This window comes from Malaclemys terrapin, chromosome 11 (genome assembly GCF_027887155.1).
Source record: "Malaclemys terrapin pileata isolate rMalTer1 chromosome 11, rMalTer1.hap1, whole genome shotgun sequence".
NCBI lineage: Eukaryota > Metazoa > Chordata > Testudines > Emydidae > Malaclemys > Malaclemys terrapin.
This window is the reverse complement of record NC_071515.1, coordinates 39,065,389-39,092,706: the sequence shown is the minus strand read 5'-3', so window position 1 is coordinate 39,092,706 and position 27,318 is coordinate 39,065,389. Positions and strand designations below refer to the sequence as shown.

Genomic DNA, 27,318 nt, shown 5'->3' with positions numbered 1-27,318 from the left:
AAGGTCCTGCCCTCAGCCTTCCCCCCCCCCTCATTCCCTGTGACCTCACAGAGCAGAACGATGACCTCCCCAAAATGAGCCAGAGTCGCTTTTCATTGTTAGTAGGAACAGAGCTGCTCACAGCCTCACACCTTGGGAGGAGAAATGGGGTTGTAGATTCTGCCCCCCTATTCTCCCAAGGCTGAGAGAGACTCCATCTTTGGGTGTTAGTTCTCAACAGCATTTGGAATCTTGGGAGCCTGAAGGAGTAGGGAGTGAGAAACTTGCTGTATCATTCCCTTAATATTGTCACAGTTCTGCATGAGCAGGTGACACGGTTCACATCGTGAACCAGATCTCAGGCCCACAAAGTTTTGGCTCTATAAGCCCCCAGATCCTTGGGACAAAAGCTCCAGGGGCTATATGCCTATAGAATCTGTTTATATACAGCCATGGATAGGGCCAGTGCACACATAAAATTTAGATGCTAGGAGCCCCACCTCTGAATCTTCAAACACTAACAGCAGGGCATAGAGGTGGAAGCTTTTAAAGTGATTTTGCTACTTTGTTTCTTTTCTAAGTAAACTAGAACTAAAACTAGAAATTAAGCACCTGGCTGCACCCTACGCAGGGCAGGCACTTCCACAATAACAGAAAGAGCCAATTATCATAGAGCTAAGAGAGATCAGTCAGGAGGAGATAGTTTTCTATATTTGTTGTAACTTGTTTAGCACATCCTATGAATGTTCTAGCAATTTAGCTAGAGTCTAAGTTTCCAAACTTTGTTAATATATAACCTGCAAGGGCTGGCCTTATAATTAATTATGCCCTACATCAGGGGTAGGCAACCAATGGCACGTGTGCTAAAGGCGGCACGCTAGTTGATTTTCAGTGGCACTCACACTGCCCAGGTCTTGGCCACTGGTCTGGGGGGCTCTGCATTTTAATTTAATTTTAAATGAAGCTTCTTAAACATTTTAAAAAACTTATTTACTTCACATACAACAATAGTTTAGTTATATATTATAGACTTATAGAAAGGGACCTTCTAAAAATGTTCAAATGTATTACTGGCACGCGAAACCTTAAAATTAGAGTGAATAAATGAAGACTTGGCACACCACTTCTGAAGGGTTGCCGACTCCTGCCCTACATGATAACGTAAGTTGGGTATTTAGAATTAATAGTCATGATTCTCTTGCTGCTGGAAAGGAGAATTAGACTTTAAGTTGCCTCTTCTTAACCCACTATTGGAGGAAGGAGAAATCAGGTTAGGACTTACCCATTTTCCACACGTCTTGCTGGTGGGTGAGCAGGAAGGAACTAAGTCATGTGTTGTTTCTGCTCTGATCTCACTGCCATCTGTCTGAAGGGGGACAATAACTTTAAAATGCCTTCTTTGTATACCTTCTCTTTCAATCTCTGTATATAGGACCTCCAAAAGCTCAAAGCCCAAAACAGCTTGTTTTCTGTGTTCTGAACACTTGAGACACACATATCTGTGCCAATAGCCCTCCTAACTAGGACAGTGGAACTTACAGGCAGGGGAGTTTTCATAGTTTCGTCAGGGAGTCAATTAAAAAACCAAACCAAACCTGGAGACTTAAACTAAATAAACAAGAATCTCACACACACAAGAAAAAGACTTAATACAAGCTTCTGACATGTAGCTAAACCAGAGAGGAAAAAAAAAAAAAAAAAAAAAGAGAGAGAGAGAGAACCAACAATTGCAGAAGAAAAAGGAAGGACACATGACAGACAACTTAAAAAGAAACTTTATTTTTTGTCAAACATTCTCTTCCCCCAGATGGGTTAGTCTTGGCTCTTATACCCCTGTATCTATCAAATCCATTTGGGAAGTTGAAGGGAACAAATAGGATGTTATATTTTAAGAAGCAGGGGAGGGGAGAAATAACATGAACAGAATACTTAGGGCAAGGATAATGAAAAGGTTTATGTAAAAAAAGATATAAAAGCCCTTAACCAAAACCGAAGGGGGCAATGAAGGAACAAAAATGTTTGGAAAAGATATTGCAAAAGACTTTAAAGCAGCACTGTGTAATCTTTCCCACCTCACTAGTAGCTACCGTAAGGGATTGTCATAGTGGTGGGGCTGTTCCTTCTTGAGCATGGTAGTCAGATGCACATCCCTAAATCCAGGAAAGTGCTCCTATCCTGAGTCTTACACTTCTGTTTTTGAGGTACTGTGGGGAACACCATTAAGGGAGGAATGGAGGTAAGAGAAAACATTGATAATAATATAACTTCAACTTTCATATTTTAAAGTTCATTAAGAGATCACAAGTTGGTAAAAAGGTTGAACACAATTCATCTGGGATGTGCCAGTCTTAAGCACCACTGAAAGAAAAGAAAAAAAAAGATAATCAAGAGAGGAGAAAAGAATAAATGAAACAGGAAAAATCAAATTTCTACTTAGAATACAGACTGTTATGAAAACAAGTATTTTATGATTGATACCCTTTGAATATCAACTACAGAAAAATAAACAATAAGGACATACAAGAAATAATAATTTGCACTTATAAAACACCTTTCTTCCTGACTGGACTGAAAACCCTTTACAGACTAAATGGTATAGTGACAAATGCACCACTTCTAGGATGAAACATGGTCGATATTGTGTGGGTCAGTAACACCACACAACAGAAAGAGAAAAGTAATTTCTCAATTTGAAACTATAGGGGAATTTAGGTAGAACATAAATACCAGTGGACAGGACAACAGTGTTAGGAGCCTTAGTCATGTGTAAAGTGCTGTGAAATCTTCCATTAAGTACAAGTTGTCTCAAAACAGCACCATCAGCAACGTAGTGCTCTGTTGCACCATGCGAGGTGAATGGTTCAGTACTGATTTTGAGGACACTGCTTGTCTATCTTTCCTCTGTTCCCAGCAGCAGATAATTGTATTGGCCTGTGTCATTGATGCTCCCACACACAGCGCATCTCCAACAGTAGCAGCAGAGTGAAACAGCCTCAGATCACGTCAATTTCATTCTGTTCCTTTTTCTAGACTAGTGTTATGTGCATGACCAGCCTGGGGGAGAAAAAACAAAACAGAAAAGGGGAGAAACAGAAATGGAAGGAGGATAAAAAAAAAATGGAGAGGCAGGACGACAAAAAGGAGAAGCTAATGAGAGAACAACAAACTCAGAAGAGATGCTCACAAATGGAAAAAAGTGGGAAGGGAATAACAAAAAACAACAACAACAATTGCAGGAGGGAGGGAGGTGAGTTAGCTTCACTAGTGGGAACATTGTTTAAGGACCATACTCAAACCCATGCTACCTAGCCTAGGAAGGCCTCATCTAGACTAGGACTTGGAAGATGTTAGCTAAGCACATGTTAACCTCATATAGACAAGGCAGCATGCCTTTAACATATTTCGCTCAACTAATTATAGAATACACAGTGAGAAAAATAACCACATGGTTGGTCCTCATTACAATACTAATTAAATACTGTACACAGACCTTGGGAGGCAGGCCAGTCCTCGCTTACAGACAACCCCCCAACCTGAAGCAAATACTCACCAGCAACTACACACCACACCACAGAAACATCAACCCAGGAACCTATCCCTGTAGCAAACCTCGTTGCCTACTCTGTCCCCATATCTACTCTGGAAACAGCATCACAGGACCCAACCACATCAGCCACACCATCAGGGGCTCATTCACCTGCACATCCACTAATGTCATATATGCCATCATGTGCCAGCAATGCCCCTCTGCCATGTACATTGGCCAAACCGGACAGTCCCTCCGCAAAAGAATAAATGGACACAAATCGGACATCAGGAATGGTAACATACATAAGCCAGTAAGTGAACACTTCAATCTCCCTGGTCATTCTATTACAGATTTAAAAGTCACTATCATTGAACAAAAAAACTTCAGAAACAGACTTCAAAGAGAAACAGCAGAACTAAAATTCATTTGCAAATTCAACACCATTAATCTGGGCTTGAATAGGGACTGGGAGTGGCTGGCTCACTACAGAAGCAGCTTTTCCTCTCCTGGAATTGACACCTCCTCATCTATTATTGGGAGTGGACTACATCCACCCTGATTGAATTGGTTCTGTCAACACTGGTTCTCCACTTGTGAAGTAACTCCCTGCTCTCCATGTGTCAGTATATAATGCCTGCATCTGTAACTTTCACTCTATGCATCCGAAGAAGTGAGGTTTTTACTCACGAAAGCTTATGCCCAAATAAATCTGTTAGTCTTTAAGGTGCCACCAGACTCCTTGTTGTTTTTGTAAATACTGTACAGATGACCATTGCATCACTGATGTCAATAATGAAGCAGAAAGTACTACAGGACAGAGAATACAGTATTGTTATCCTTTTTTTACTTGAGCTGTTAGCCAAAATTCAGGGTCTAGTGGGTTGCTTCAATTAGGTGGAAAAGTTGATTTGGAGTCAGCTATTTCTCTGATGCATTCCTCCTTATTTACAAAGTCCTGCTTCCTTGAACTCAGCAGGCAAACAGTTTATTTGCTCACAGTTCTAGGTGTTTTTCCATTTAGCATTTAGCCCAAAATCTCTCTAGGCTTTTCTCAGGTTCCTAGTGCTTGTTCTGGCTGTCCTTGGCTTTCTGTTGCTTCTCTGTCAGTTTCTCCCCCCACGAACACATGCACACAACTCCATCAATGGATGCCCAAGCCCATGTGTTTGCTATATCAGGCCTCAGGGGAGCCCCCATCAGACAACTTTTTATTAGAGATGGTGGAGAAAGGGGGAGAGGCTATTCTAGATTTGATTGACAAATAGGAAGGAACTAGTTGAGAATTTGAAGGTGGAAGACACCTTCAGTGAACGTGATCTTGCAATAATAAGTCCATCATCATGATTTGATCATATTTATAATGTGCAGAAAGAATAAAGTCCAGACCAGTAAAATACATTATATATATATATACACACACACACAGAAATTTAAGAGTACCATATTTCACAAAGGTGAAAACAATTGTTAATCAGAGAAATGTGAATAATTGGGAATTGTTTAAGAACACTTTACTAAATGCCCAAAAATCCACAATTGAGAAATGTGGCTATATTGGTTTAAAAATGCACCTGATTTAGAGGGGAAGTGAATGCCCCTATAAAAAATAAACATAACAATTGAAGAAAAGGGAATTAGATAGTAATGAATATAAAACAGAAGCTAGGAATTGTAGAAAATTGATAGATAAGGGAAGCAAGGAGAACTCTATGGCCAACAGAGATAAGGACAATAAGAGTTTTTTTTAACTATATTAGGAACAAAAAAAAATTCCTAACAATTGTTTTGGTCCATTACTGGATGAAAATGGTAGAATTATCAATAATAATGCAGAAGAGGCAGAAGTATTCAATAAATATTTCTGTTCTGTATTTGGGGGGGATATAGGTGTAGTCATATCATATGCTGTGATAGTCCACTACATTGGGACAATATTAAAAAACAGCTACAACACTTAAACATGTTTAAAATCAGTAGGTCCAGAAACCTTTCATCCAAGAGCTTTAGAAGAGTTGGACCATTAATGTTGATTTTCAATATGTCTTGGAACACTTGGGAAGTTCCAGAAGACTAGAAGAAAGGTAGTGTGCCAATATTTAAAAAGGGTAAATTAAATGACCTGGGGAACTATAGGTTTGTCAGTAAGACATTGATCTCAGGCAAGCTAATGGAGTAGCTGATACAGGGCTTGATAATAAAGAATTAAGAGAGGGTAATATAATTTATGCCAGTCAGCATGAGTTTATGGAAACTAGATGCTGTCAAACTAACAATATCTTTTTTTAGATGAGATTACAAGTTTAATTAGTAGTGTTTTGATGTAATAGACTTCTGTAAGGCATGAGACTTGGTAACAACAATTTGATTAAAAAACTAGAATGATATAAAATTAACATGGCATACATTAAATGGTTTAAAATCTGGGTAACTGATAGGTCTCAAAATATAATCATCATTGAATGGGCGTGTTTCTAATGGGGTCCCACAGCCTACACTAGGCAATGTCATCAATTACCTGGAAGAATTAAAAAAAAAAAAAAAAGCCACTAAAAGTTTTTGGATGACATAAAAATTGGGTGAGTGGTAAATAATGAAGAGGACAGGTCACTACTGGAATTGTTGCCGATACTAATATAGGCTACTGCCAGACACTAATTTAACCATAAATTCCTTCATTAAATCCAAATATTTATGTAATTGCTCTAAACATGTTTAAAAGCCTAAAAGATAAGCAGTTACTACAGCTATATAACCTTTGCTGACTGGCTCCAATTTGGTCAGCCAAGTACTAGTGATGAGCCATCTAAGAGCTCACCCTTTTCTACCCTTTAACAAAAAGGTGATGTCATTGCCAGTTGCTAAATTTAGCAGTTTAGGGCTAGACTCTGTTCTTAGGCCTGAAGTAGATAAGATTTCTGACTGGGTTCCCTTTTTCCAAGTCTTTTTTTTTTTTTTTTTTTTTTTTTTTTTTTTTTAAATCTTTACCATACTTCTTCCTAGCTGCTGATCAATATTCCTTCAGCTGAAACTTGTGTATAACCAGGTACAGCTTCAAGGTAACATTGGTATGTTAAAATTATTACTGACTCAAAATGCACAACCCTTCTTTATTGTTCAAACTAGTTGGAACCATCCGTGATAATTAGAGGTCCCTCTTTTCTTATCAGCCACATTCTGAGCTCAGCATTTTTACAACTTCTCTTCAGTTACATTTTTTTCTAACTTTTAAGCACATTATTTCCAAGGCCTTCCCCTGGCTGCTAAAACCCATTTATTTACCTATCTAATCCTACAGTCACTGTGTGACACAGAGGCTCATTGGTATTGCACTACTCTGAGTGGACTTGCAGGTTCTAAAGTTTTACATGGTTTTATTTTTGAATGCAGTTATTTTTTGTACATAATTCTACATTTGTCCATTCAACTTTCATTATAAAGAGATTGTACTACAGTACTTGTATGAGGTGAATTGAAAAATACTATTTCTTTTATCATTTTTACAGTGCAAATATTTGTAATAAAAAATAATAATATAAAGTAAGCACTTGTACACTTTGTATTCTGTGTTGTAATAGAAATAAATATATTTGAAAATGTAGAAAAACATCCAAAATATTTAATAAATTTCAATGGGTATTCTAATGTTTAACAGTGTGATAAATCATGATTAATGTTTTTAATCACAGTTAATATTTTTGAGTTAATCGCGTGAGTTAACTGCGATTAATCGACAGCCCTAGTTCTTTCACTTACAATTTTGTGTGTGTGGATGGGTGGGTAATATCCTAAGTTTTTTTTAAAAAAGCAAAGTGAACTCCCCTCCCCTCCTCAAAATTCTATCAGCAGATTTAAAACCTTTAGCTCCACTGTACAGACCTCTGCTACTTGAGCCAATGGAATAACTGATAGGCTCTGGAGGGGAGTGTGCTGTAATGGTCACAGACTTTTCTGCCCATGACTCCAAACTTGACCCCCTCTACCCTGTCTCCTCCAATCTGTCCTTGTCCAAATCCTGCTCTTTCCCCCCTCTCCTCCTGCCTCCTTGTCTCAGTCCCCTTCTCTTTGCCTACCCAGACCAGTGTCCACTATTCAGGCTTCTCATCCCATTTCCAGTCTCCTTGCACAACCACTCCTAGTCTCTCCCTCCTGCCCCAAATCATTGTCCCCAGTCTCTTTGCCCAGCTGCAAGTCAGGAGTTCCTCCCTTCTGGCTCCTTGTCTGATCTGTTTCTCACCTTCATCCTGCCATAGCCTCCCTCCCCAACTTCAGTCTCCCCTGCCCCCAGAGTTTTGTCTCTGTCTCTTTGCCCAGCCAGCCCCAGTCTACTCCTCTCACCCCAGTGCCTCATCTAATCTCAGTATTCCTCCCACAGCCAACTGTCTCCCAGCCATCCCCCTACCCAACTTCTCTCAGTGGCTCCCAGTTCCAGTCTCCTCCACAGCTCCGAGTCTCCCTGCCCTGCTAGTCCCTGGCTCTGCATCCTAACTCCCCATCCCAGTCTCCTTGTCCAACCAATGTCAGCCTCTCTTACTCCACCTCCCAGGCACTCCTCTGCGTCCTCCTACCACCCCATTCTCACCAGAAGCCTTGTCCCAATCTTCTCCTTTTCCTCTCCTCACCCCAGGTCTGGCTTTTGTCCCCTCTGCATCCCAATCAGACAGCTTCCTCTAGGGTGACCAGACGTCCCGATTTTATCGGGACTGTCCTGATATTTCCTTGTTTGTCCCGACCAATGTTAGGTCGGGACACAGGACAAACAAGCAAATACTCCGGAGCCCGGAAGTGCTCACGCCCCCCTCTCCGACTCCTTCCCACATTGGCTTCCTCCCCGAATCCCCGCCTCTTCCCCAGGCTCGCCCTTCCTCCTCCCTGGAGGGAGGCCCAGAAGACATAGGGGGAGCGCAGTGCCAGGGTGAGTGTGAGTCCGGCCTGGCCCCGAGCGCAGGCAGGACTCAGTCGGGCGGTAGGGAGAGTAGGGGGGTGGCCCGCGGGGCCAGGCGGCGACTGTTCTCTCCCTCTGGGCAGCGGGACTCGGGAGCAGCCGCTGCTGCAGCTCCCACTGCCGCGGGGCAAGGAAGCGGCCGATGGCCAAGCTCAGCGGCTGTGGCTCTGGCGCCCGGGCCCGAACGTCCCGAGCCCAGCCCCTGGCCAGTCGCGTCTGGGCTGGCTGCCCAGCTGGTGCTATCCCGCGGCGGCCCCAGGGCGGAGGCATCGGCAGCCCAGCCCCATTCGTTCCCCTGCAGGACCCGAGCGGGACGGGGTGGGGGCTGGGGCCTACTGCCCCCACTCTGGGGCCGCTGCGGGATTGCACCAGCTAGGCAGCCAACCCAGACGCGACTGGCCAGGAGCTGGGCGCAGCATGCGTGCTGCTGGATCCCCACAGCAGGCCCGGGCTCAGGGGGTTCGGGCCCGGGTGCCTGCGGCAGCCGCAGCCGCCGAGCTTGGCCATTGGCCGCTTCCTCCCCCCGCAGCAGTGTGAGCTGCAGCAGTGGCTGCTCCCAAGTCCTGCTGCCCAGGGGGAGGAAGCTTACTAGCTTCCTCCACCCTGCCTGTGCCTGGGGGTAGGGATGAGAGTGTCATCAAGAGCAAAGGAGAGACAAGCTCTTTGTTGTCAGTTCCAGTGCCTGGTCCCACCCCAGCCTGGAGCTGCTATTACAGGGTAGCCCTTTTGAATCCTGGTCCCTTTTGAAGTCCCTTTTGAGTCTTGGTAGCTCAGAGCTGGAGTGTGTTGAAACATTCTGTGATGAGGACGTAGCATTCATAAGAGAACATTAGGGTTATATTTACCTGCACCCTGTAAAAGTTTGGAGCTGTGCTGGAGAGGTCAAAGGCCCTAGAGCTTTTCAAAGAAAGTTTCAAAAACATTTTCATATGGGCAAAACAATGTATTTTCCCCATTCTCAGAACTTGCTCAAAATTTTGGCTGAAATTTTAAAAAATACAAATAAAATTGTCGCCTGAGGCAGACACCCAGCATGGAAAACTTCAGGCAAACAGCTAAAGTTTGGTGAAGTTCTAAGCAGCTGAAAGCAGGGATCTCTAATCTCAGGTGGAGGATGAAAATATTGTTTGTGGGGGTCTGTGCCCAGATCTATCCCAGCCTGGTGCAGAGGGGAGACCTGGGGTATGGGCCCATCCAGCACTCACCCTGGGCAGTGGCGGCTCTGCTCCTGTCCCTTGGTGCTGGCCTAGGCTTGGCTCCCTGCTCTGGCCCATTGGCTTGCTAGGAGGAGGCTTGAGAAGCCATCACAGCATCACATGGTGCACATCTGGGTTTCACCAGTGGAGCTGGATTTAGGGTGACTAGAGCCACCTCTAGCCCTAGCTACCTGCAGCTGATGCTGAAGTGTCAGGCAATCTTAATAATAGGCAGTGCTGCTGCCCCTGCCTATAACATCACTGAACATCACAAAATAAGTTCCCAGTAGAGTATTACAATGATTAACCTTTGCAGGAAGACAGGGGTATCACTACTTTTGGAAGGAGATGAGCAGGCAGTGGGAATTATGGTACACACAAACAAATCTGGATGAAATACACCTGGAGCACTACAAATATAGTAGCAGTGTAATTTCCAGCCAGCTGTTCATTTATTTTAGAACATGGAACACCTAGAGACCTATGGATGCAGCCATTGTTAGCAATTGTAGACACAATGGAAAGAAGAGAATAGCACCTTTTATGTAATCTCCTTTCTCTCAGTTACTTACTCCAGAAAGATACTTACTCAAGTGCTACTTTGTTATTGACAGAACCCCAAAGTTCTGTGCAAACTTGTTGAGGTCAATGGGTTTATGCCAGCAGAGAGCAGGGCCAGTTCCAGGCACCAGCGGAGGAAGCACGTGCCTGGGGCGGCACATGCTAAGGGGCAGCATTCCGTCCATTCTTGGGGTGGCTTTTTTTTTTTTTTTTTTGCTTGGGGTGGCAAAAATGGTAGAGCCGGCCCTGCCAGAGAGTGGGGTCTTGTAACTTTAAAGCAAAAAGAAGTACTACTATCATGCTGCTTGTTGCTTACAAGAAAAATATAGTGAACAAGACTGGGACCTGTATGCTGCCATTGCTAACTTTACAAAGCTGACTGTGGAAATTCCTGTCCAGAAATATTAAGGCATGTCACTCTCCAAATGCATGATAGAATAAGTTGGAGTAATTGTAGACAAAATTCTCTTGGATCCATTTTGTAATAGCAAACGGAATCTAGCAGGGATATGTTTCGATATTAAGTGTCTTTGGTTTCTTCTGTGCAGCAATAGATTGATGATGCCACCTGAAATGTCATACCGGGCATTTGTATTAAACATTGAACATCTGGCAAGCGCTTTAAAATGAACAAATTGAAAGACTGCCTGAAATTTCTCTTCATCTCACCAAAACACTACCAATTGTTGGGGGGAAACATGGTAAAAATGGAACACACTTACCAAAAGTAAATGAAGATATTGTATAGGAACTTCTCTATGTGGATGACAGTGCTCTTATTGAATATACGCCATATGACATCCAGTTTATCACCTATAGTTTTGCAAAGACAGCTATAAAACTATAAACTTACTATCCAGCTGAAAAAAACAAAACATAACAGAGAAACTGGAACAACATAACTCATAAGTTTATAAGACCTAGCGTCACACTAATGACCTCAAACACAATAAAGATGCAGATTTACTTTGATTATCTTCTCTTACCTTTGTCAAACATTGTCCTCATTGACCAAGTTACCCATCTGCTTGTCTAGCATTTTACAATAGTACTAGTCATTGTGGGGTCTAAATTGGGTACCAGAATCAAACTGGTATTTTCTGTAGGGCAGATTGGAACATCAAATCTGGAGCCATCGCAGTATCACATAAAAGCTTGAAGTCCATGTTTACAGCCTATGATGACTTCCATCTTATTTTATATCTGAAACATGGACATATGTTGCTGGATGTAACAGGGTTGTTTGCCCTGGAGAGTCTGAGGCCAAGCCAACCCTGATTGCAGAATGAGCTGCACCTGAGAGGAATGAAGCAATTTCCTATGAAAAGCAGAAGGAGCCCCCAGTGAAGTGGTGGAGGGCCTGTAGTGAGATTACAGAAAGTGAGAGAGGCTTCTTGAAGGAATACTCAGAGCAGGGGAATTGCTCCAGCTAGGAAGGGGTGAGAGAAGCCTGCTAAGGCAGGAAGGTCTCTGACTGAACATGGGAAGTTTGGACTGTACTGGGGGAGGGGAATTTTTGGTTACTATTGAACTTTAAGGTAATAAATAAGACCCTAAAGAGGGCTGGTAAAACTCTGTGTGGAGTTTATTTGGGGGATCCAAGAAGCGAAACTAAGGTGAGAGGCTATGTGCAGGACTGCTCTGAGGCTGCCAGGGGGTACTTTGAGGTGGCTGTTCATCAGCACTGGCGTATCAAAGAGCTGAAAAATGTAATAGTTATAATCTTCAACCTTCCGTGTCAAATGACAAGAGACAAATCTTTATGAAATTCTGCAAACCAGAATAGCAGCAATGCTTCTGCAAGGACAGCTTTACTGAAATGGAAACATCCTCTTCTTGTAAGGCACTAGGCACCAAAAGAAAATGTTATACAGGGTGAAATTCACCCCCCTTGCAGAGTATAATGTATAAAGATCACAGAGAGGTCTCAGTGAAGTCAGTAGCAAAACTCCCAATGATTTCAGTAGGACCAGGATTTGGCCTAAAAGTTTATGAGGGAGACAGAAAAAGCGATGCAAAGATATTGTGAAAAAAGAGATGGCACAGAGATGACATTGGCACAGAGATGACAGCTTCTGGAAAGCTATCACAGCAAACAAATGAGTTTGACAAGTCAAAGTACAAACCCTAGACTGCCCCTCAACACTGTGTGAACGTGTCAAACTGCAGGGTAAAAAAATGCCAAAAGAAATAGTGGCTCTATCAAGTAGTATTCTAAACTTCACTGTTCTAACATACTGCTTTTTGAGAGCTTAATCTAGGGGATTTATTATTTGAAATTAAAAAGCTTTTGTCTTCCAGTTTTATGTTAGGATTTAGAAATAGCTGTACATTTGAGTAGCATTAGTTTATATAGTGTACAGTATATAGACATTGTAGTTATTATACATTGTATATGTTTATTTTGAATTAGCTGAGGCCCCACCATATGATGGAATGAAATGCGAGTTGTGGCTAGTTTCCATATAAAGCCACATTCATTCATTTTACTGTACAAAGACAGTTACTGGTATTGTGACTGTTGTATCTTTCCATCACATCTGAACTCATTTAAGAGTTGTTATCCATAGTCACTGTGAGAAAATTAAATTCATTTTGATTCTATCAAAAGAAAGAAATGGAATGAGATTAGCAGTAGTAACTCCAGTTGTCAAACACAGCTTGCAGGCCCTCTCTGACTTTGCTAAGGAAACTTGCACTCAGGTAAGTTGCATAAAATAAACTGACTTTTTGAGACGAAATCTGCATGACCTGACTAGCATGCCAGCTGGTCACAAACTGATTCATTTGGAAAACCAAAGCCACTTTTGACACCTACATATCATGAGTTTTTGAATGGTATATATTGAAACCTTTTCACCGTTGACCAGACTTTAATCGAACGATCTCCCCTGCTTATCATGATTCTATTTGTGAGCACAGTATCCCTATGGAAACAACAGCAGCTTACAATGTTTAGGGAAGCACATCTCTCATTTAATGAATTTGTACATGTGCGGTTAAACATTACATTGCAATTACTATACCTTTTTTGTGTTGTCTGTTTTGGGTAGAAAAACCCATCAGACTAGTTCTTTTTGTTATTCATTTCATCTCCCCCTCCTAATTCCAACTCTTTTGTTCCTCTGTTCCATGCACATGCTATCACGTCTCTTGCTCTTCCTGCACTCCTCCGTACATGCTACGGGTACATCCTTCTCCTGTGCTCTTGCACATGCCTTCATGCTTTGTCTTCTCCACTGCTCTACTCATGCTTCACAGTTCCTCTTCCTTCCTCTCCCCCCACCCCCCTGGTTCTCATGTTTAGTGATTTTGCATTTTATTTTAACCCTTCAAGTTTTTAGAATCATTTGTTGTTGTGGGGTAGGTACCCCCGTCAGAGGAGTGCCGGTTTGTGGGGGAATTAAAGTAGGGGTTTGGCAGCCCAAGTGACTTAATTGCCCACATCACAGTACTGGCCCTGACTCCCAGGAGAGTGCAGCCCAGTGGCCAGAATAAGTAAAACTGCCCTCCTCTGCGGGACTGCAGGGCCCCATGGCCAGAGTAGAGTGGGCTGCCACCTGGGGTGGGTGGCAGTCGGGCCCTCCCTACTCCACCAGGTCCCAACTCAGGACCTTGTCTGCAGGGGAATTGGGGGTGGGAATCCATCATAGGCTCAGCAGGGATCCTTCCAGAACACAGAGAGTCTAACCCTGGTTCCATAACCAGATCATTGTCTAGCTCCTCTGGGCTACTTCCTATCCTTCCTTCCGAGACTGGTAGTTTTGAGGCTTCCACTGTCTCTCCTCTGTTGGCAGTGGTGAGCAGCGGGGGGCTGGTTGGAGCCTCAACTGGCTCCTGTGTCTCTGTGCTCTAGTAGGCTCTTCGCAAAGAGAGACTGCAAACACATGTACTCCCTTCAGCAGCCAGGCTCCAGCGAGCTAAACTACTCTCTTTTATACCTAGGTTCCAGCTGGAGCATGCCCAGCAGGGGCGAGGGGGCATGACCTCCTCACCCACACAGCATGGTTTATCCCTGCTGAACCAGTGTGGGGGAGGTACACACCAACATAAGAACATACCGTACCGGGTCAGACCAAAGGTCCCTCCAGCCCAGTATCCTGTCTACTGACAGTGGCCAATGCCAGGTGCCCCAGAGGGAGTGAACCTAACAGGCAATGATCAAGTGATCTCTCTCCTGCCATCCATCTCCATCCTCTGACAGACGGAGGCTAGGGACACCATTCCTTACCCGTCCTGGCTAATAGCCATTAATGGACTTAACCACCATGAATTTATCCATCACATTCGGGTTGCAAGAGACCTCAAATGGATCACGCATGCCAGCTCTTCGGATCACAGAACTGATTTAATTATTCTTAAAGGTCCTTAAGAGACGGGTATGTTTCTAGATCTGAATATTTTCAGTGATGGCAGCCCTCCTTTCTCCCTTTATTCTTTCTGAACCATGTCGATAAACACCTGCTCTTGGTTTAAATTCTCACCTTCTGTTCTGCTTCCATCAGTTTAGCTATAATAATGGATGCAGGGCTTTTTATTTATATTTTAAAATGCTAATAGTATCCTGCCTTCCTGATGAATCTATTCTTGTAACAAAATTATGGAGCTGATTCTCCACTTTGTTACACCAGTTTTAGGTTGGTTGATGGAGTTACACTGACCTAAAACTTATGTGACTGAGTGGAGAATCAGGCCCTGTCTAGATTATACTTGAGTCATTTTACAAGTTGCTGAACCAGCAGGCAAAAGATAGACAGGTGCTGTTGTCACTAACTTTAAATTTTCATAGCTATAGTTCTGATCAAAGAGGTTACAAACAAAGTATTTTGTGAGTTGGAAATATATCTTAAACTGTAAAAATGTATTTTGTTCTCACACAAGGTAAAATATTGATCAAAAGTAATTTATAAATTATATAATTTCATAAGTTGACTGTGACCTTATAGATGTAGTCCCTTGTGATTGCAATGCAAAGGCTTATGTGAACAAATCACAAGTGCCACCTAGTGCTCTTTTGGAAAACACCATCTTTGCTTTCTTAAGTAAAGAACATTCTGGGGAAAAATTTTTTTTGCAGTAATCTGAGATTTAATGCCAAAATTCAGTAAGTCAAGGTGTTGTCTACTGACAACAAGCTAGTAGACACTTTTTTTCTTTGCAAATTGGAATCCAAATTGGTATGGAGCCAACATAATCACAAATCAAATTGTAAACCAAGAGGAAACATTCTGAAATATACCTAAGGAACAAAATCACAATCCTATTAGTGACGCTGGGCATGCAGACCCCTGAGCCACATGAAGCCTTGCCGCACTGAAGTCCATGGGCATTTTGCCAAGGACTTCAGTGTAACCAGGATCTCACCAATTTATTTCACTAGGGCTCAGTAAATTGCAGGATTGGAAGGCTTAGAAACTCTCTTTTGGTTTTTAAAATCTTCCTGCACCCTAAATCCCTCATCCTCAGCCCCACCCCAGAGCCTGAATCCCCAGCCAGAGCCTTCACCCCTCCCGTGCCCCAATCTCCTGCCCCAGCCTGGAGCCCCCTCCTGCACCCTGAACTCATTTCTGGCCCCACGCCAGAGCCCACACTCCCAGCTACAGCCCTCACCCCCTCCCGCACCCCAACCCCAATTTCATGAGCATTCATGGCCCGCCATACAATTTCCATACCCAGATGTGGCCCTTGGGCCAAAAAGTTTGCCCACCCCTGAGCTATACATACGCAGGCCTCTCGTGTTGTGTTATATGTACTTGTGTCTCCACACCTGTTCCATCAACTACAGACATTTTAAATAATTTTGAATGTTTTTATTAATAAAATTATTTTTACAGCCCCCTTTCCCCAAGTTTGTGGGACACTTTGCAGAACAAATAAAAAGATATGGGCCCTACCCTGAAGAATTTACAGTCTTGCACAGGCAGGATGAGGGTCCCAGCAATAAAATGATGTGGTTATTTGGGCACCTGGGAAATTATTTTATTTTTAAATAAGTAATAATTCACTTGTGGGAGGTAGTATAGCAAAAATGAGTTTGAAGGAGGAATTTGAATGAAGAAAGGGGAGGGGCCAGGCAGGCAGACTCAGGGAATGTGTTCCATGAAACCAGCCAGAAAGAAAAACAGGGCCACTAGAATTTTATAGGTGCACTTGTGTATTCTCAAATAAAATATCTTCCTTGTCTCACTGCTTTCATAGGAATGCAAGTAACTTGCAAGATAGCAGAAGTGAAAGCTTCTATTTTCAGTAAGGCTCCAGAACGATTTCACCAGACTCCAGCAATGAAGGGTTGGTTTATAGATGGTACAACAAAACACTTTCCACAACCCTTTGACAACTGCTAGACACTAGTCCCAGTGTGTGCACTGCTTTCACAGCTACTGTATCTTACATGCAGAACCACTTCCTTTTACGGAGCTCTTGTCATACTCTGAACACTTCAGCTACCTCTTCCTCATCCACACACCCTCTTCCCTTCTTAGGAAATGACTTACATACATTAATTGCATGTGATGCCTTTGGCCCTCTACCGTCCAAAGAGAAAAACTGCAACACATTAGAAAGTACAAGGAATGCATCATGTTGGCCAGATTAATGGTAACTGTTTTTGTTTATCAAAATCTGCCCTCTGCAATAAATGGCAAAATATTGACGTAAAGGGGGGGGTGGGGTGAGGGGAGGAACTTATTTGCACAGTGCTATGTATGTATAAAGTCTCACATTTTCAAATCAGAATGAGTTAAGACCCTCCATTCATGTCCAAATTTATATGCATACAAAAACTTAGATTTCCATACGAAAATCAGCTTGATGGATAGCTAATTACCTGATGGGTGTGTATGTACTGGTATGCTTTGCACACAAATTTGAATGTTTGTGCACATACACTTGATTTGACTAATTTCACACACAAAACATAGATTGACCGAGTTGCACTTGTATTATTAGAGGCTGGTTTTGAAAACTGAGTCCCAAAAGCTTAAAACGGTCTTTCGTAAAAACTACTGCCATCAAATACCAGACGTTCCTATTCTTGAGCACAGGTTAGCCCTGAAAAGCGATGCCCTACTTAAAATATAATTTGTTTTTCTTTAGATTACAAGCTACTTGGGCAGGGATGATGCCTTCTTTTCGAAATGCACATTATGAGTGCTAACAGAAATAACTAAAACAGGGAAAAATAACGAGAAATAGTTTAAGATTCAAAATGAGGAAGGCACTCACAGGAACTAGTATCAGCACTTCTGAAATAAAGATGTTACTTGTTTCAGCTGAGGAAGAAAAAAAATGAATGATGTAAAGATAGAGAGGGGCATTTAAAGGAAATTAAGTGGTTAAAAAAAAAAAAGAGGCAATGATAAAACCAAAACAATATAAGGGCCCAGCAGGCTGAGTTCTGTAGAACTCACTCATGTTATCTTACACTGTATACATCATTTAGACAATCCACCACATACTGTGATTACAGGCAATATTTACTATTCTTCATTGTTAAGTTGGCTTCTGCAGAAGCACTTAAAAAAATAATCACTCATTCTCCCACCCTTTGTCTTCTCTCTTTACATTATCCTCCTTTGGAAAAAGACCATGTTTTAGTTCATTGCATCGCACAATGGACCCCATCTCGCAGCTGGGGCCTCTAGGTGCTACTGGAACACAAATAATAATGGTTACCATTATTACAGCCTTTCACTGGTTCTCACATTAGGGCTTCCTCTTTTTGTCCTTTTTATGCTCACAGCCAGTCAGATTACAGCCACACGTCATTCCTGAAGACTTGCATCTCAAAATTTGTGAGGAAGCTTCTTCTAGGCTCCAAATCCACTGAATAAACTGCATTAGAAGTTGAAGATTTGACTTCCTTACTGTCAGAGACATGGTGCAAATAGGGTGACCAGATGGCAAATGTGAAAAATCAGGACGGGGTCGGGGGTAATAGGCACCTATATAAGAAAAAGCCCCAAATATCAGGACTGTCCCTATAAAATCGGGACATCTGGTCACCCTAGGTGCAAATGTCATGACTATCCATGTGGTCTGGCAGAAGGTAAATGATCATGTACTGGGAGAAGAGCATTACTAGGAGTGACTGTGTTAGTTTTAGCCCCATCTCACTGACTAAGAAGTTTAGGAGCTGGCAGGCAGATGCTTGGTTGCAGCTGAATAAAGAAAACGGTTGCTGACCTAGTTTTCTGGCCTCTCATTTAAAACTCTTACCCAAGGACTTTACAGTTGAAAAGTATGAGAGTCAACCAGACTGTAAGCATCATGGATGTGAGCTGTACTATTAATATGAACTCATCTGATCTTAATTAGCTCCTTTCAATGACAGTGTAGTTTAAGGAAAACAAGGCCCCAGCTCCTCTACTTCTAGCCAATCTTCCTTTTTAATATTTTATTTATATTATTCACTTGATTTCCGTTTTGAAATTATAATCCCGTCAAGTATTCCAAATTTCCAAGGAGGGGTTTAACAGCATGTCCTTTAGTCTGGAACTATTTCCTTATATAAACAAGAACTGCAATTTTGTTTCATCTCAGTTCCTTGGTAAATAGGTGCAAAGATTTTGATCTAGCACACAGATATTGTTGAAGGTATACAAGTCAAGGAGAGCATTAGCAGCAGCTTCCTATGGGAATGCAATGAAATTTACGCTCTGTATTTTAAACATTTACAAAGTTATCTTTTGTGGCTTCCTTTCCAAGACTATTCTATGCCTGATTTTCTATAGAAGCTTAACTTACACAACTCTTAACTAATTGAGAATAAAAAAACCCAGAGAACTGCCCATCACCAAAATGGGTGTTTTTAAAGACTATATTATAATTATAATTCCCTGCATGTACCCTGAGTTTAACAGTTTAGCCATCTCAGAATGCACCATTATACTGATTACATCAATTTCACCAGCTGTGAAAGAATAATAGGTGAGCCCATTGCATTTTTATGATGGTAAATTGAGATGCAGTACTATATGGACTTCTTTCACAAAAGGATCTGATCATCCAAAGAAGAAGATTTGTCACAGACATCATCATTCTCAATGTTATTTCCTCTCCTTCTCCCTTCTTATAGTGCAAGCTCTTTGGGTCAGGGCTCTCTCGCACTAGGTGTTCGCTGCTTAGCACAATGGGGCTCCATTTTCAGTTGGGTGCTCTAGGAACTACTGGAATACAAATAATAATCTGTGATAAGGGGACACCATTAACTTGAAAACCAGTCACTTTAAGAACAGGGTTAAAATTAATTTCAAACAGTCAGACACCTGCCAATTTTTGTGGCTCTACTTATTGGCTGCTTTAGGGTTATTGCTGTGAACTATCCTAATGAGGGTTAAATAATCCTTCTACTTCTGAGGAGAGGTTGAAGGGAGAACATGACTTTAAACCCAGCTTGTATTTTCAGACAGTGACTAGGGGGTTCTAACCCTATATACTGGCTCCAAATGGACTAAAGTATAGGAAAAGTCTAAAAACCAGGAGTGAGAGCAGAACTGTGACAAGTGAAAGGACCCCCTTCTTTGGGGAAATGTGGAAGTGCCTAATATTTTGCATTCCAAAAGGCAAAATATTTGCTTCTCCCTGTTTAGTGGAGACATTTGGTACATAAAACTTTCCTCGCGTATACATTTTTGTTTGGCATTACACCTTACCTTAAATTTTTTGTTTGTCTTGCTTAGAACCAAATCCTGAAGTCTTTATTGTAGGATCTGGACCTAAAATATTACCTGCCTATAAGTATAGTATCATAAGATATAATGTAAATTTGTAACATTCATTAACCAAAATTAACAGGCTAATTTAAGTATTACATTAGTGTATATAAAAATCATTGTAACCAAGTTTGACATCCTTTCAGTCTCTCACTGTGCTGCAAGGAAGTGGTATATACCAATTTGGGAAGAAATTTTTGCAAGTCTTGAGCAAGTGCCCAGGTTCACTATTACACTTCTGCTTCCCTTTAAGGCCAGTAGTCAGTTTCCTCTCTCCTGAAGGACCTGATCATGTTTGTTCCTAAAATAATGCAAGTCTCCACAATCAATTCATTCTCTTAAATAAAAGCAAAAATGTATTTAACATAGGGCAGAAAATAGAGAAAAATAATCACAAACAAAATAAATGTTATTTTTCTTCTGCTTGATGACTAACATTTTATGAAAAGCCCAGAGAGCTTAGCTCCAAGCTCAGCTCTGGATAGTTTTGGTTAAGCTTCCCAAAGTCTTCATATAAGTTACCAGAATCTCCTCTCAGCACAGCTGGCTGTCAGCTGGACTTGACACATTTCTTTCAGAGAAATGCTTTATTTGTTCTTTAGGAACCATTTTGAGCTCTATTCCTTCTTCTGTTACAGTCTTGTGTGGTTTCGCTAGTCCAGATGATAAGTGTTGCCTTTAGCACATTTTATATTACCTTACATTACAAGCCTGTCCTCATTGCACCAAGTTAAATTGTATTTCAAACATACTTGATTAGGTTCATTATTCCTTTTCTCTGGACACACAGTCTTCATTTCCACCTCTTTGACTTGCATAGCCATTGCACACTCTTGGGAACTAAAAACTTATATGAGCCTGAGCTAGTCTCATTGAACACCTGCAAAACCTCCCCTTTGTCATCTAATTAAACAGCCCAGAAGATTTCACTTTAGACGCTTTAGGGCTTCCTCACCTCCTCTCTTTTCACTTGGAGACATTTTCCTTGCAGCAGTTTCTTTTAGCAGTTTTTCTTTTAATGAATATTTCATGCAAGGTATTCTCATTATTTCCTTGTTGAGTAGAGTTTGGAAAACTATACACCGAATGTAATGCCAGAGTAGATTTTGTTTCTACTGGACAGTAAGACATCAACATTCACAATACTACAATATGACATTGAGAAAGCACATATAGGTCTTGTTTTGAACTGTTATATCACTGTTCACTCCATCTTTTATGTAATCCGATGCACACAAATTCTTCCTTCCTCTTTTTAAGATTGTGTTGCCATAATGACTGTGTCAAGGTTTCTCATTACATAATATTTTGTTTGAATTAAAATTAAGAGTTTGCTCATAAGACTCAGAATTCTTGACTCTAAAAGGAATCATAGAATCATAGAATAGCAGAGTTGGAAGGGACCTCAAGAGGTCATCTAGTCCAACCCCCTGCTCAAAGCAGGACCAATTCCCAGCTAAATCATCCCACCCAAGGAGGTGTAGTTTCTAATTGCATTTTTTTGCATAGCAAAATTATTATAGTACTAAGACACCCAAACCCAAGTGGAAATTAGTTCCCTACACCTTCCTCATAAATAGAATGCAAACTGCACCACAGACATGTAAAACAGTTATTTCTCTGAGTAGAAGCTACTGTCTAATTTTTTAAACCGTAAGAAATGCATCTTGTAGTTCCATCCCAGAAGATGCTGTTCTTCTGAACCTTTTGGTGCTGGGAATCACGGTTTCCAAAGAAAGTTAATGCAAGGCTATTCAGTTCATTTCCAAAAATTCCTGATTCCTGCATTACCTATTTAGTTTCCTGTAACAATTCTTATACCTAAACAGAGTGGCTAGAATAAAGTCACAAAGCATCAAGAAAGTCACTCCAACAGATATATATCATGTGCTTTTCATCCAAAAATACTGAATAGAAAATATAAATAAAAATGGCCATCTCACACAGAAAGCTCTGATTTTATTTATCTGCTTGATTTGCATAGAAATGAGTTTCAGTGGTCATCTTTGTCACAATTTGAGTCTCAGGTGATGACATACAGATAGTTTAAGAAGTGCATGTTTAAAATACCATGCAATCAAAATAAACATACTAAATCCTAAACACAGTCAGTCAGTGGTCCTCTAATACACTTGCACAACCCCACTGAAGTTAATTGGATCATACAGGTATAACAGAAGAGATACATTGGTCCAATGACTGTAAACATGTGGGGTAAATGTGCTTAATTTCCAAATGCATTAACACCAGAAATTGATTTGGAATTAAGCAAACTTCCATCCATACCCCAATTAAAGGCCTGACCCAGCAGTCTTTTAAAACATACTACTCCCTTTGAAATTAGTGGATCAAGCATGTTACAAATGCAAACACTTAGCTCAGACATCGTATTCTCACGCTATAAGTACTGTTTTGTATTTTACATTAGACATCAAAGCATAACATCTAAAATTTGTATAAAAAGGCAGCAATTGCTATTTTGACATCAAAAGTTTGTTAAAATATAGTAAGGCACTGTTGGATTAACCAGTTTTGTTTCATGCTTATCTTTTTAAAACACTATGCATAGTGAAATAAATATTGTAATACTGATCTTATTGTAAATATCTACTTGTATACAAAATGATATACTGAATGTTAAAATGATGCACTGTTTTTTGAATATATTTGGTGAATTTTACAATCAAAAGATATACATTTATTACTACTATCATTTCTCAAAGGTGTTTTATGGCTGCTTAGCGTATACATATTGAAAAAATTTCTACTCGTAAAGAAAGTGCTAAGAATCAGACAGTTTCAAATAGATTAGATTTCTTTGCTTCCCTCACTGAAGCCCACATCACAGTTTAAAATTAGACTTACGCTAATTTGTTATGGCTTTGGTTATGATTGTGGAGAAATTCTGCTCATGAAGTGAATTATAGAGTATTTTGGATGGTGCAGTCAGCTACAGGAATGAAATACAGTATTTTCATTGACACAGCCAAAGTAAAACCGTCTTGCTGTATGCAGATAAGTTACAAAGAAATGTATAACTTCTGGAGTTGCTCTTAGTTGTTACACTGCATAACTATTCATATTTTATTAAGACTTTGGCAGGGTGATGCATTAAAATATTGTATTCTCAAGTCTATGATGTCATTCCTCAGAAAGCCATAAGTGCTTTGGTTTAACAGCATCAATACAATAATTTATCCTATAAATATCACTAGGTGTTTTAAATCTTTTTTGGACTTTAGATTCACACAATAGTGGGCCACATACAGACTTTCAATATTCATAGCCTGAATGTTTAAGTGCCATGCTTACAAGTGATGTTAGTACATTTACAGATCACACGGGCTTGATCCAAAGATACATGTCACAGGTGGAGCTTCTTCTGAAATCTGTGCAAGAAGCTCACATGGCTCTGATCCTGTGTGTGCGTGTATTTCGATGTAGGATCAGGTCCGTGGAACGCATCTCAGAATCAGGCCCAGAGATATCAAAATGTACAAATATGTCTTTTATCAAATACTATCATAGGTTAAAAAATCCAAACGTGACTTTGTAAACAAACATACCAGAAAGGCAAAGCTGTATTCATCATGTTCAAATCCTACCCTGTCGTCAATGGGATTACACAGATTGTAAGGCCGCGTGGGATCTGCCACTACATAGTCACATAATGGAGACGGTCCCACTGCACACCATTTCCCTAGGGTTCAATGTTCATTTTGAAGAGTCTCTTCTGCCAACCCCCCTCAGATGTTCAAGCGCTGGGCTCAAAAGTATCATACTGTAACAAAACCCACAGAACTGAATGAGGAATCAGGTTTTCCACTGCTGGGAGGTTGCGGGGGGGAGGCGTCGGCATTTTGCCCAATATATTTCTAACCTGCATGGCTTCTTCCTTTGATTTAATGAGCAACACAGTATGAAACATGTCCACCAGTGAGGACTTCCTGTGGACTCCAGTGAGCACATTGAGAGAGTCAGAGATTGGTGGGAAGGTGACGGAAAGTCATTCTTCAAAGCGAACTTTCAGAAGTCCAGCTGACAGAGATACATTCATCAGACACGTTCAAATCCAGAATCAAAGTCCTCCTATGATTTCCAATGTCTTTTTCCATGTTTACATCAGTTTATAAAATGCACTAAACAAACATTCTTTGCTCATGTACAATATTTAAAAGCAGATCTGCAATTTCACCAATCACCACAATGCTTAAAAAAAAGTTTGCTTTCTCCTAATAAGGGAATTTCCTTCAGATCCCTCCTGATACCCTCAAACAAAAGTTTGGACCCAGGCAGGCCATGGAGCAAGCTCAGAAGGTCAATACACTGCACCCCTGTTGAACCAGCATGGACAGCGAGTTCTAGAGTTTATGGCTTTCACTAGAAAATGCCCTTCCACCAGACCCCTCCTGTTTAAATGTGAGGGCACTCAGTTGATCTCAATTGCCATGCAACACAAGGGAGAAGCACTTTCTTGAGCAGCCAAACCACACAGAGCTTCAAGATGTTTTTGACTAATGAATTATACCCAGAAACAAATGGGAAGCCAATGCAATCTGTGGAGCACAGGTGTTAGCAGGCTTCACAGAAGGAGCATATAATTAAGGGGGAGGCTGCATTTTGATCTAGCCGCAGTTTGAGTAGTCTTCAGGTGTAGCCCAACATAAAGAGCATTACAGTAATCCAATTTTGAGGGCATGATCCACATCCAAATGGAAAGAATCAGTAGAGATTAACAGCATAAGACTATTACAAAACAAGGCATCAGGGCCATACAGGGTCATATCAGCCATACTCTGCTGAATTTTCAATTTTCTCTTTTCTTTTGAGAATTCTCCTTCATGTCATGGCAACGTTTCCCCTCGAGAATGAAGGCTGGAGATAGCCTCTGCTGGAGCCCAGTGCTGGTGGGGTGTCAGAAAACGATGCCATTTACTTGTCACACTCAGGGGAAGGGTGTGCAATCTGTAGCATAAACACATGCTTCTGACAGGCTAAACTATGGTCAAAAGAATTTGGGTTGAACAGTTAACTTGCAGGCTCACATAAAGTTGAGCAGTAGCATGCAGAAGCAGGATAGGGCGTTGAAGCGTGCAAAAAAAGATCCAAGGGAATCTCATCTGTATGCTGTCCCCATGTGATTAATTTCCAGGCAGACAGCAGGAAATTATTGGACTTTGTAGTTCAAATGTTATAACTACTTCACCCAAAACTAGTTAGTGGGCTTGTGCCTGCTCTTGTTGAATTCAATGGCAAAACTCCCACCAAGATCACTGGGAACAGGATGGGACCCAGTAAGAATATGTATATTGTTCTATATGGTCCCCGAAATGCCTTTCATGACAGCCTGCTATATAAGCAAGTAAAATCTATAGTTTTAAGCAACTATGGTACATAAACTGTACCTTACTTCTCTAATAGATACTCAAATTACCCCTAATCACAAGCCAAAAGTGGAAATAAAGCAGAAGAGGCAACTTTCCAATGACATGGGCGTGAGAAGTAATTCATGAGAAATTTAAAAACAGCAGTCACCCTGAGAAGGGCTGGAAATCCACTTCACCTCGGTATAGGTGGGAGCGGTGGGACACCTCTTTCCCTTCGGCCAGAGCCATCTAGAAATGAAAGAAAGAGATGGCTGTGTTCATCAGGATCTATTTCTTTCACACAGAAGAGCATGCCCAAGCTCCTCATGAAACGATTGCTGAAGAACTACGCATTTTAAGTACCCGTATGATCCATTTTAAGAGCAGTTTTGTGTAGTTTATTGGATGATTTATTTACCAAGATAAGAAATATAAATAATGTACAGAATAGTTCCTATTAAGTAACTATTTAATGCCCCAAATGCCAAAAAGCATGTGGTTTTTCTGCCTTTCGGCTCTTTCTACCTCTTGAGGACACATCTACAACTCTTGTTAGTATTAATGAGAGTTATCAGTTCTACAAGGGCATTAAGTCTCACTGTGACTTTAAAACAAATGCAAATTGTAATAAAAACACTAAAGTTCTACAGTTTAAGTGTGATAAAATCTCACAGCACCATTTCTCCACAAGAAAAATTTTCATCCAAAAATTAGGCAAATTAAATTTGAGAAGGGTATACAGTTCCCAGGCCCTCCCCCCACTTAAAAAAAAAAAAAAACTAGCAAGTTTAATAGGACTTGATCCTGCAAACAATCTTTCAGTGTTTCCTGCATGGATAGGGTGCGAGATCAGGCCCTTAGACTTATAAATCTTAAATTATTAAGAGGATGTTGGTTTCTCCCATTTTTACCCAAAGAGATTTTACATATTTTTGTGTCTATAGAGTCTATTCTCAACAACAGAAGAGGGACTTGCACAGGGAACACCTACAATATTTGTATACATGAGAACTCAACCATTAAATTTCTTCAAGCCAACAACAACAAAAATATTGGTAGATCTATTAGGCCCTATTCTGCCCTCCAACACCTTTACAATCCCAATGGGAGTTGTGTTTGCATGTCTGAAGGCAGAATTATGAGTTTTTAGGTTGGACGGTGTGTGCAGCCTATAGCGAATAGAAAAGGGGTAATGGTAATTAGCAGAGAAATTAGTAAACTCAGTCTACTAAGGGAAAGCAGATACATAGAGATGCAAATTGTTCCCAGTTATAAATATTTTTATCCCCCACTACTCTGTGTAGGTTCTTTCACCACATCCATCACAAGGCCATCTGAAGGCCTGACTGTTATCTTTCAAAATTAACAATATTTGGCAAAACAAAAACAAAACCAAAACATACCTCTGCTTTCATTCCTTGCTAGTTTACTGGGGTAACTTTTGTTCATTGGAACATATGGCTCTGGAGGTGGCAGGTCAGATATCGGATGGAAGGAAAATCTGCTTTCCCACTCATCTGGAAATAAATAAACAGTTACAGGAAAATTTTAAAAGTAACAATTCTGAATAGAAGAGTTGCGTAGTATTGATATTATTACACATTCTGTTTTGCAGTACCTCCTAGAAGCCAAGTCATACACCTGAACTCCACTGTACTAGATACTGTACAAACACAGAACAAAAAGATGGCCCAAATTAGCCTGAATTCACTTTATCATTCATTGATCATTTACGTCATTGCACCTGCCTTGTCTTATTGTTTACAATGCTCCATAAAAAACAAACTAAGAAACATAATGCAAACAGGAGTCCATTGAAATCCACAAGAGTCCTAACAGTGCGACTCAGAATGTTATATGAAGACTCAGTGTCTTCCACCCACCTTCCCGTCTGTGCAGAAGAACTTAGCCTTCAGGTTGAGATTCGATGCCCAAGGGGATGGTGGCTTCAAGCCTTGGCATAAATAGGGCCTCCAAGAGTTGCCTAAACTAAGTTATGGTAGTTTCCCTGGGCTACCTTACAGGCCACAGC

General features: G+C 41.0%; 1 protein-coding gene across 3 annotated transcripts in view; it reads right to left on the bottom strand.

Moving 5' to 3' along the window:
• Nucleotides 1-21,859: 21,859 nt before the first annotated feature.
• Nucleotides 21,860-27,318, bottom strand: part of WIPF1 (WAS/WASL interacting protein family member 1) — a 76,457-nt gene continuing 70,998 nt past the window's right edge. For all 3 annotated transcript variants that reach the window (XM_054044086.1, XM_054044085.1, XM_054044087.1), the window contains 2 exons: nucleotides 26,690-26,803; nucleotides 21,860-25,535 (listed from right to left, as the gene is read on the bottom strand). In XM_054044086.1, coding sequence (XP_053900061.1) covers nucleotides 25,480-25,535; nucleotides 26,690-26,803 — 170 coding nt within the window. In that variant the 3' untranslated portion in view covers nucleotides 21,860-25,479. The remainder of the gene's footprint in view (nucleotides 25,536-26,689; nucleotides 26,804-27,318) is intronic.